General features: G+C 55.2%; 3 protein-coding genes across 3 annotated transcripts; 1 reads left to right on the forward strand and 2 right to left on the reverse strand.

The window, feature by feature from the left end:
* Positions 1 to 3,613: 3,613 nt before the first annotated feature.
* On the forward strand, positions 3,614 to 6,368 carry B0T26DRAFT_780913 (multicopper oxidase-domain-containing protein; the record flags this gene model as incomplete). Its single annotated transcript, XM_060446700.1, has 5 exons — positions 3,614 to 3,868; positions 4,019 to 4,330; positions 4,423 to 4,834; positions 4,926 to 5,450; positions 5,534 to 6,368. 5 exons carry the CDS (start codon positions 3,614 to 3,616, stop codon positions 6,028 to 6,030), a joined length of 2,001 nt encoding a protein of 666 aa, XP_060294252.1. The 3' UTR covers positions 6,031 to 6,368.
* Positions 6,369 to 8,092: 1,724 nt separating this feature from the next.
* Positions 8,093 to 8,326, reverse strand: B0T26DRAFT_628999 (uncharacterized protein; the record flags this gene model as incomplete). Its single annotated transcript, XM_060436236.1, has 1 exon — positions 8,093 to 8,326. A coding segment is annotated over one exon (234 nt), but the record flags the coding sequence as incomplete, so codon positions are not given.
* Positions 8,327 to 8,497: 171 nt separating this feature from the next.
* B0T26DRAFT_349074 (uncharacterized protein) lies at positions 8,498 to 9,838 on the reverse strand. The gene has a single exon (XM_060434543.1). The coding sequence runs from the start codon at positions 9,545 to 9,547 to the stop codon at positions 8,825 to 8,827; it is 723 nt and encodes a 240-aa protein (XP_060294254.1). The 5' UTR covers positions 9,548 to 9,838; the 3' UTR covers positions 8,498 to 8,824.
* Positions 9,839 to 10,481: the final 643 nt, after the last annotated feature.

Genomic DNA, 10,481 nt, shown 5'->3' on the forward strand with positions numbered 1-10,481 from the left:
GAAATGCCTTGACAACCGAGCGAACATCGTTTGCATGCAGTGTCCATTCTTGGATCGAATGCGGGTTTGCAGCGCGGAGGGGCGGACACAACCGGTCAGGGCTCGGAGAACGGCCGTGCACTTTCTACACTTGGCTTGCCTAGCATCGCCTTGGTGGGGCTTGGCGTTCCGGCTTGTCGCCCTCCGCAAGTGGTGCGTGTTGCAGTCTTGAATGTCTAGGGCTGGCTCCATGGGGACCGGCACCATCCGATCTTTGTCACGGCCCACAGTGCTACCTAAGGTATGGAGGTAGCCAGTATTAATGAGACCACAAGGCGATTTTTCTTTGGACAGCACGTGGTGTGGATGAAGGACACCCGCTCCATCCTCGTCGGGGGGCTGTCTGCTTCCAGGGGCCGGCGCATCGGGCTCGTAAATCAGAAGCAGTTGTTGTGCTTGAATGGGGAAAGCCGCCGCCAAAACTTGCAGGTTTTGAAATTGACAGGAAACACCCGACACTCTTCAGCGCAGAGCTTCAGTGCAGAGCTTCAGCGCCGTTTTCCATTTGACGGGAAGTCGGTGAAGTGATGGAATAAACGCCCAACAAGGACGGGAGCGGCGTTGGAGGCATGGAAGCGCGTCAGAGGCAGGCACGGCCCACTGGTAGCGGGCACAGCAACTGTGAGGCACCCCTGGCTCCCTCCCCCACATTCCCGATTTTAGGGCACCTACCTACTATAGGCAGGTTGGGGTGGTATTCGTCGCAACAGGGCGGCGGCGGCGGCGGCGGCGGGCGCCCTGCCTTCCAGATTTGTTCCATTATGCGCTTCTGTCGTCCAAACAAGGGGTTTCCACGCTTGGTCCTCCCCCGCTCCGACGCACCCCACATCTTCATGGCCAGCTGGCTATGGGGACTACCTAGACTGTTGCGGAGAGTTTCCTCAACCAAGACTCTGAGTTTCTGGACAGCTCGGGTTCTAGGTTCCCGGCTGCTTGTTACCAAAATCGATTGACTCGGGCTGCCAAGACGCCAATGGGAACAGAGGCTGGATTTCGATTTTCGTCTTCAAACAAACCTATCCTTGGGTTGTTGTCAACTGCCAACGAGGCTCAAGCCCTCAATGTCACGGTAACCACCAGGTATCGAATATACCTGGGCAGGTATAGGCAGGTAGGTAATCATCAGCTACCTGCATGGACTCGGGACATACCCGGGACACGGCTTCATCAAGAATGTCCGAAGTGGAAAGGAGGTAAAGGCTATGACGCTCCAACTAAAGTACCTATAGATGCCGTGCTGCCCCTTCTCAACCTGTCAGAGACAATCTGGCTATCCCACGTCCTGCAGTGTTTGCATTATGCCCGATAATATCCAACAAGATCAAATAAATCATGACACCAGGAATGCGCCCATCGTGGACAGTGAAAGACTAAAGGGCTACAAACTGTTAGTGAGAGCAATAACCATAATCGGACCGGATACCCGAGTAATTGATGGGGTTGTAATGAGATCAAATACATACCCACAAAAGAAACAGAGCGAAACCCCCGGAAACAGTGCCGCAGAAAGAGAGACAGCGACAAAACAAGTCCATGTTCAACTCAGACAGAAAACCTCAAACGTAGATGCTGACGCGGCGGTGACGGAGGTACGGCCAGTCGTAAAAGACGCGCCGGCGCCGGTGGATGCTGCGGACGTCCAAGTCGTACTGGCTGCAGCGCCGCGTGCACCTGTCTCGGCGCGAGGGCCGGTAGTAGCGCGCGTACACGGGGACGTAGCGCCCGCAGGCGTGGCAGTATTTGTACCAGGGCATGGCTTGCTGGCAAGATAGCGCAAGTGGGAAATGAGTGAAGACACCAATGAGTAAAGATACTAATGAAGACACCAATGAGTGAAGACACCAATGAGTGAAGACACCTCAGGGGAGGTAAATGAGTGTATGGTAGGTGAAATATGAAATGAGAGTAGCAAGCCTCGAGGTAACAGAAGACACGTGAAACAGTAAGAGAATGGCTTGTGTGGCAGGTCGGTTGGAGACAATGTTATCTCGAAATGATTGGAATGTGTGTTTGTTGTCAACGAGTGCGGTCGAGGATGGTGAAAGAGAGAAAGAGAGACTGGGACAAGGGCAGCTGTATCACGATATATATTGACGTCAATGTAATATCCGAGACATCATGCGCGCGCAGTTGGGTTTCTGACGCCCGCGGCGCAGAGTGCACTGCTGACACGGATGTCTCGCACCGAACCCATACTAATTGCCGTAGTGCGATCACTGATCACCTCTGGTTGGAATTTGACCTCTTGGTCTTGATCCATGGAGAGGCTTGGGTCTGGACCTGTGAACAATAACCTGCGTGTATGTGTGCAGCCAGCCAAGATACTCGGGTTGATGTAGAGGGTTGGTGGGCCAAACAGGGAGGCAGCGAGTGAAATTAAAGCGTGATAGGTAAATAAAGGCGTTGTTAATCTTTTTTTTGGAGGGATGCCATGAAACAACCACCATCAGGGCGGTGGAATAATCGCTCAAGCAGAAGGGTGCGCGGAAATGTTTGTAACTGAGGTGGAACAGTCACGAGGACAATAGCGGCATCATTTGGAGAAGACCAGCTTGGCTGAAGGGCATGCGGCTGCGATCAAGCGACTAATCGCGACTTGTGTGCCTATCATCTGATCTCACACCCCACCCAGCCTCCGTCGCCTCGGTTACTAACTAGTTCCAAAAGAAATCATAGGTAAAAATATATAACTTTAATTACTTCGGCAAGGCTCAACTCTACACTATCTAAGTTTTTGTTATTCTTGGTGGTGGTAAAAAGCTAGACACAGTGCAGTTCCCTTTCCGTAACCCTTTCATGAGAGTTCTCCTCGAAGAAGGCTTCAGCCTTCAAAGTTACAACGCCTCATATTTTCTGACACTGATTAATTCTTCGCCCGAGACACACTCTCAATTTCTAATTGCTTCAGTGTTTTCTGTGGTTGTTGTAATATCGGCCAGCTTAGATTCAGTTCTAGTTTAGTTTGGGCGACGTAGACCGTGGTCCCAAGTTTTTCTTCGAGCAGCTCGGATTCTGTCAGGTTTGAGAAAGGGGGCTCGTAGAACTGATACAACGGTTGGGGGGTTATGGCTTGGTCAACCAGTTTGTACTTGCAAAAACAGTTCAATGTCCACGATGACCCACCAGCCTCGCCGTTGGCCTACATTTACGGAACTGAATCACAACTCTATCATCCCGTGTATCAGCCTGCTGGTTGCCCTGCTGCAAGCTGTTGCTGTTTTTGCGATGTCATGAAATCCACTTGACATGCTCATGTAGGAATCTTTTCAAGATAAGCTTAAAGTGAACCAGCGGTGGTTCAAACTCTCGATAAGGTTGTTGAAGTTCCTCTTTTTCTCCACACCTAGTGAGCCCACTGAGCTGATTTTTCACTCATTTAATTCCAATTCTTCCCTGCAAGTATCGATCTGGTCATCATAAATCTCAACACGCCGTGCCGACCCAAATCGAGTCCCTGAGAATGGTAGCTTCAAAACCCCCTGCCATCGCGCTGCTGGGGGCGTGCTGGACTGTGATAGTGTCTGCCCTCCCGGCCAAGGGAGCGTCTCTCGTCACTCCTGTTGGCCCTCTCCTCATGCACACAGCCGATCTGAATGGCACGGCGTACGACGACTATGGGAACCTCGAAGCCAATGCCGTCACATTTCATCCAGAGGGCGCTTCGAGGGGGTTCCAGTGCCGTTACCCGTTTCTCGACGCGCAAACTTGGGAGGCCTGCAACACCAACAACAGTCGCTCGTGCTGGCTGCAATATAAACAGGCCGAACAGGACGGCAGCCGCTATGGCTATGACATCTTCACTGACTGTGAGTGCGCCGATCTTATCATGGTCTCCTCGTGCCAAGCGAGTCTGGGCTTCTTGCTAACACAGGTTGTCGTTGACGTCAGATGAGAATGCCGCCCCTGTTGGTATAACGCGCTACGTATGTCAAATTTCTTTTCTGATTATTTCTCACTCATCGCGTTCTGACCATCGCAGTATACCTTCGACGTCGCCAACAAGGTCATATACCCAGACGGGGTTGCCAAGAACGCCATTCTCTTCAATTCTCAGTATCCAGGACCGATGGTCGAGGCCTGCTGGGGCGACGAACTGGTCATCACCGTCACTAACCTGCTTCCTACCATGGGCACCCAAGTCCACTGGCATGGCGTCCGACAGCTCCACACCAACGACATGGATGGAGTGCCCGTCACCCAGTGTCCGGTGGCCAGGAACGACAGCTTCACCTACCGGTTCATGGCGCTACAGTATGGCACCACATGGTACCACAGCCACTACAGGCTGCAGGTTCGTCCACACGCGTCTTTCCATTCACATCTACCTATAATTCGTTGATGATGGCAACATCTGGGCTGACTAGGTGTAAACTCTGCAACCAGTACGCCGAAGGCCTCGAGGGTCCCATAGTAATCCACGGCCCAGCCAGCGGCGACTACGACCTCGCCACCCCCGAGCCGCTTTTCATGGCCGACTGGGTCTACAGGAGCGCCTTCGAGGAGTTCGACGCCGACGAAACGAGTCTCAATGTGCACGGCGGCCTGTCCGACACTATCCTGCTCAACGGCAAGGCGGGCAAGAACTCACACGGGGGACAGGGGTTCTCGCCAGACGACATGCGCGCCTATAAGATAGTCGACGCGGTCCCTGGTAAACGGCAGCAGCTGCGCATCATCAACGGTTCAGCTGGCACGGCGTTTGTTTTCTCCATCGACGGACACAACCTGACTATTATTGCCAACGACCTCGTGCCGGTTGAGCCGTACACGACAGGCTCTATTGTTGTTGCAATTGGTGGGTTTCCCAACCTCTTTCTTCTTTTCCTGCCGTTTAAATATGTTCCCATGTTCACGGCTCAGCTGGAGCTGACCTCAACCCCGTACAGGCCAGCGCTACGACGTCATAATCGACGGCCTCGACGACCCGGTGCCCTCAGGAAACTACTGGATCCGGACGCAGCCCGCCGACGGCTGCAACCATTTCCGCACGGGGGTGTTTGACAGCCGGGTCCCGGAGGCGGCGCCGTTCGACACGCGGACAGGAGTACTACACTACGACACGCCGCTGACGACGTATAGCACGCTACCCTCAACATTATCGGCCACGACCAACTTCGCGTGCTTCGACGCGGCAGCGCAGCTGGCGCTCAGGCCCGTCGTGCCGTGGACCGTCGACAACGAGCCGCTGAACGAGGTCGCGCGGTCGACCTTCTACAACGCGCACCAGACCGCTAACGACCAGACTCTCGGCCGGGCCGGCAACTACTCGCACTGGCTACTTCAAGTAGACCCACTCGTCGAGCAGAGGACGGGCAGCTCGATGCACAGCCCATTTTGGATCGACTTTACGAATCCCACGCTGCTCAACCTCACGGGCGCCGGGAGCGATCCGCATTACAATATAATTCGCTGTAAGCTGCCCGCCTGTACTCCTTTTGACCTTGCTCTCGTCTCCCACAAACCACGGAGCAGCCAACTAACGCTCCATCCCCAGACCCGTACCGCGCGCAAGACGGCTTCATCTACATGATCATCGACGGGGCGCTGCTACCCGGCACTTCACAGCGGGACCTGCACGGCAACATAATCCCGCCGACGGCGCACCCGATGCACTGGCACGGGACGGACGTGGTGATACTCGGGCAGGACACGGCGGCGTTCGACCCGGCGCGGAGCCCGCAGACGTGGGAGCACGCGAACCCGCCGCGGCGCGACACTGTGACAGCCCCGGCGGGCGGCTACGTGGCGGTGGCGTTCCGGCCCAACAACCCGGGCGTCTGGCTGGTGCACTGCCACATCGCGTGGCACGCGAGTGGTGGCCTGGCGTTGCAGATGGTCGTCGAGGACGAGGCCGACCCCGGGCAGCACATCTACCGCGCCATTGGCCGGGCCGCCGTCCGCACGCTCTCCGACGGCTGCGCCGCGTACCGGCGGGACCTAGCCAGGCCCGACCTTCCGCCCATGCGCGAGAAAGATGACTCTGGTATTTGAGACGTTCTGGACGGCGAGACCTCGTCGTTGGAAGGGGAAGGTGGCGGACTCTGGGCAAAGAGACACTATGCAGGCTACTAACCGGAACAAGTAGTTCTACAAGACAAACTTAGATGCGTCTATCGTTAATCTGAGAATATACGCCTAATGAGAACCTCTTAAATGTCTTGCTGGTGCCATCTAAGTTTTGATGAATCATGATCAAAAGGGTCTTGAGATAGTTATTTGGCTTCAATCACGGCGGCTCTTGCCAGCGCCGTCCACGACCACGTGCCTGCGGTCAAAGCCATGATGGTAATGTTTTCCCTGTGATCCTGTCAAGAGCACAGCACCGCATCGTGTCAGGGGCTCTAGCAACAGACTTGTTTCTGTCATAGGGGGCGGGAAGGGAACCTGAAAACTCGTGGCGAGATAGAATATAAGGGGATGATCACGAATGTGCACGGGTTAAAAAATAGTATAGGAAGGTACCTGTACATAAGGTATGTGAATAGCACCTTGTCCTAGACCAAGGTTCCTGCCTGGTACTCGCGTACCACCCAATTAGGTAAGGCATGAGGAACCTAAGGTACCTTACCAACCTACGGGTAAGGTCACATCTGAGCGTGCCGTAATCGTCACCATGCTTGTCTTCCGGCAGTGTCTTCAAGATACGACGCAAAACTGCAGCGTGTTCAATGACGGGATCAAGCTGCAACGCTTCTGCTTGCTTAGTGGCTGTTTGGAGCAGACATAGACGTGAATTGTGGGTTGCTGGAACGCGTTTTGGCAGTGGTCGCTTCATGAGCCACATGGCAGCGAGCCCAGCCTCCCCCTTATTTGGGAAATTACGGAAGTACCATCCGTGAAATTTCTTGCAATGCCATGCGTAGACTGTGTGGCGCGAACAAGAACACCAACCACGTACGACGCCCCATCCCGCAGGATGCTACTTCCTCGTGACCCACAAGGAGTTCGTCCTGGTAACATAGTACTTACTTACTTGGCTTGCTCCGGTCTTTATTTCGGCGGACACTTGGGAGAAGGATAATGGCTTTATTCTGGCACGTGCCTGTATCGTTCCCCAGACCGTGTTATTAGGCGGCACGGCATGCCATAGGCTTAACAAGTGCGGACCGACTTTATTCGTTGCCTGGCTAATAAAGGTAAGCGTCCTTTAAGTATGGTTTCGGTAGCGATAGGGAGAGTAAACATTAATGGTAGAGTGGAAGGTCAAGACCCTCGTCATAGTATGCCAGATCGTCGCTAGTACCAGCTTATCGGCAGCCTCGGTGGTTGCGATGGTTGCGTTGTTGGTCTGAACGGAGAATCTCCGTCGGTTAGGGGTTTTCTGTCAACGGCCAGAGAGCGTTGAGGGTTTAAGCAGGTGGCGGCTCGGATGAAGACGAGGGGATGACGCAACTGGTAGTTTCGGTCGGTCACTTTACGTGTCCTTTACTCGGCGGCTCTGTACTGGTGACAATTCAACAAACAGATAGACTATGTACCTGTATATATAGGTACGTGTTTGAGGCTCGAAACAAATACGCTTAGGGTACTACCTAACTAGGTAGTCATGTCCCCTTGCTGTTGCACACTCTGCCCTTCAGTATGTCGGGCGCGGCCCGAAGTCCGCAGCAAGCCGGTCTACATCGTGGAGAATACACGATCAGGAAGAAAGAATAGAAACAAGGGAAGAGCAAGTAGAAGCCGAAAAGATACAAAGGAAATAAAAAGCGGAGCCGACGCAAGAAATGGAGGATGAGAAAGAGGGGTCGAAATTGGATAAAAACGCCGTTTAAAGAAAGTTCTGGTTTCTGGATCATCATCATATCGTCATCAATCATCGCAATCGCCAACGTGCGGTTTGCAGCCAATTGGAAACGGGCAAAGCAAGAGAGTCGCATTAAAAGCGGCGGGCCGGAACAGGGGAGGGTGGAAGTCTTCAATAACCCCAAAAACAGCAAGAGAGAAGAGACAAGAAATAAGACTGAACCCGAGAGAGGGCCCACGAAGAACGAAACCTGGAAGATCGTATCTCTCGAGACTACGGCTCTGCGGCAGCCTCCCTGGCAGACTTGGCTGCATCATCAACAATTTGGTGTGCGGTGTAGCTCAGGTAGTCACGGATCAGCGTGCAGCCGCAGTCGACGTGCCTGAACAGTTGCTCCTTCAGATGGTATACCTCTTCCTTGAGCTCGGTAACAGTGCCCTTTAGCTTTTCGTGCGCGACGCGGACGTCCCGGCTCTGGACCTCGAGGAGGGCGGCAGCAGCCTTGCTTTTGGCGCGACACTTGTTGGCCGCCAGCCGATTCTGGATGCGGGATTTGGAACGCGGCAGCGTGGCAGGGTGGGTGAGCTGCGCTGCTAGCGACGGTGAAGTTGCCGGCAACGAGATGCCGGCTTGTTTGGTCGCGCCTGCAAAAGGAGACGGAAGACTCGGGCCGGTCGTAAAATCATTGTCGTCTACGTCACCATCGGCGTCACCATAGCCGCCGCCGCCGTCATCAACCTCGTTTTCATCGTGGTTGTAGCCACCTACGTCATCAGCGTCGTCTTCGTCGAGGAAATCGTTGCCATTCGCGTCATCCCCGCTGACATCTACTAGGGTACCATCGACGACGACAGCGGAAGCGGGGCTTGGTTTGGCTTGCACGGGTAGGACGTCGAGAATCGTGGCGCCGGGGAGCGGCTTAGCCCTGCGCGCTTTCTTCGAAGTCGCCGAAGGAGTGCGTAGAGAGCCACTCGGGGACGTTCCGTGCTTCGACGTGGTCGCCTGCAACAAGTTGTAGTGTTTGTTAATTGGCCCGCCGCATCAGCACCGACGGGAATTCATGAGGTTGAGGGCAGAGACAGGTTCGACACGGACCTCTGGGGCTTCGCCTTCCCCGGCTTCTCCAACAGTCAAGGGGCGCCATGGGCCATGGGCAGCAGCGATAGGAGGGGTAGCCGCAAACGTGGCGACGGGGGTAGACGGCACTCCAGTTGCTCTACCATGTTTCCCGCGGCCGCGAGCCTTCTGCGAAGTGTGACTGTGAGCAGCTGCAGGGGCTTGGCGCCGTCGCATATGGCTTTTGTCGTTGAGTGGGCTTGTTGTTTGGATCTTTGCAGTGTCCAGACGAGCGGTGCTTTTGGTCTCGGTTGTGTCGGGCCACTGAGTCCAGTGTCGTTGGGTATACGAGTATGCAAAGCCCTGCTGCGGGTCAATGCTGAAGCTCGAGGCCAAGCTCGGGCTCGTCGTAACGGCCAATTGGTTATCGTTGTATGCAGTCACCGGGGCAGGACTAAGCGTGGGATCTGTGTGGAGGAACTGTTGTTGGGGAGGACAAGGGGACGGAAATATGTTGTCGAGCGTTCCGAAGATGTCGAGCGGCTGGGTGGTTGCGTAGTACGGGGTTGTTGGTGTGTAGCCGCCACAGTAATCATCGGGAAGGAAGGGGCCTGTCCAGGCCGGCGGCGAGAGGGGGTCGAGGGCATCCTCCAGACCGAAGAGAGGCAGGTCCCGCTCGGCCAGAGCCGCTCCCCTTTGCTGGTCCATCCTACTAGTACTGCGTACTGTACTATCACTACGCACGGCTTCTAGATTTGGCCGGGCTCGGGCCTCGATGGGCGGCCGGGGAAGGATGAGCAAGCTGGGGGGTGCCTGTGTGGCTCCGGGGCCCGCTAGCTACAACCTCCAGGAGAATGTGGGGTGTGGCTGTACTAACCAAGGCAACTCAAGGTAGTGAAATCGTTGGCTTGGATGGATGGCCACACAGCTGGTGACTGAGCTGCTGCGCGCCCTGCTGGTACAGCAGGCAAACCCCTTTTGGAATACCGCGACGAGCCGGAAGACATGGCTGCCCCCTCGGGGCGAGGATCAATGGAGGCCAGCTGAGCACGGAGATACCTAGTGTATGTATGCACGTACAGAGTCGAGTCGGCAGCAGTGCCCGTCGAGCGACTCTTGTTTAGCGAGTCCAGGGATACGGAGTAGGTGTGCGTATTGCCCAGTTACCTTGGGGAGATAGGTTGTGCTCTTGGAAGCAAGCTATTTTATATTGCACGCAAGCCTCTACCGACATGTGGACCATCAAACTGCGCTGCGCAGTGCGCACATCCAATTCGCTTCGCCCGCGACATGGTATGTGAAGTTGTTGCCACGGATTCCCGCACGCGATTGCCCATGTCGACATACATAGTTGCTAGACTCGGCGTGTGCCGCGAGGGGGACGGGACCGGGGGGGCTTGGAGGACCTCGCAAGCACAGACCTACTGTCTTTGGCTGTTCCCCCCCTGCGAATGGGCAGGCAATGGAAAGGGCAGTCTCGCGGAAACAAAGCTACCGCGGGTTGCGATCTCGCCCGGGGCAGCCGCCGTTCCAGTCCATTCCCATGACGCCTGTCCGGTATGCAATTATCCTGGAGCGCGTTGTGGTCCGGCATACTGAGATCCGATGATGCGCCGACCGTTGGCGAGAGAGGCCGGTAGTG

Source organism: Lasiosphaeria miniovina, assembly GCF_030549165.1.
Source record: "Lasiosphaeria miniovina strain SMH2392-1A chromosome Unknown B0T26scaffold_5, whole genome shotgun sequence".
Lineage (NCBI taxonomy): Eukaryota > Fungi > Ascomycota > Sordariomycetes > Sordariales > Lasiosphaeriaceae > Lasiosphaeria > Lasiosphaeria miniovina.

Excerpts from the sequence above, each read along its gene's own strand:
- B0T26DRAFT_349074 (XM_060434543.1), bottom strand. The coding sequence starts at position 9,547 with ATGGACCAGCAAAGGGGAGCGGCTCTGGCCGAGCGGGACCTGCCTCTC.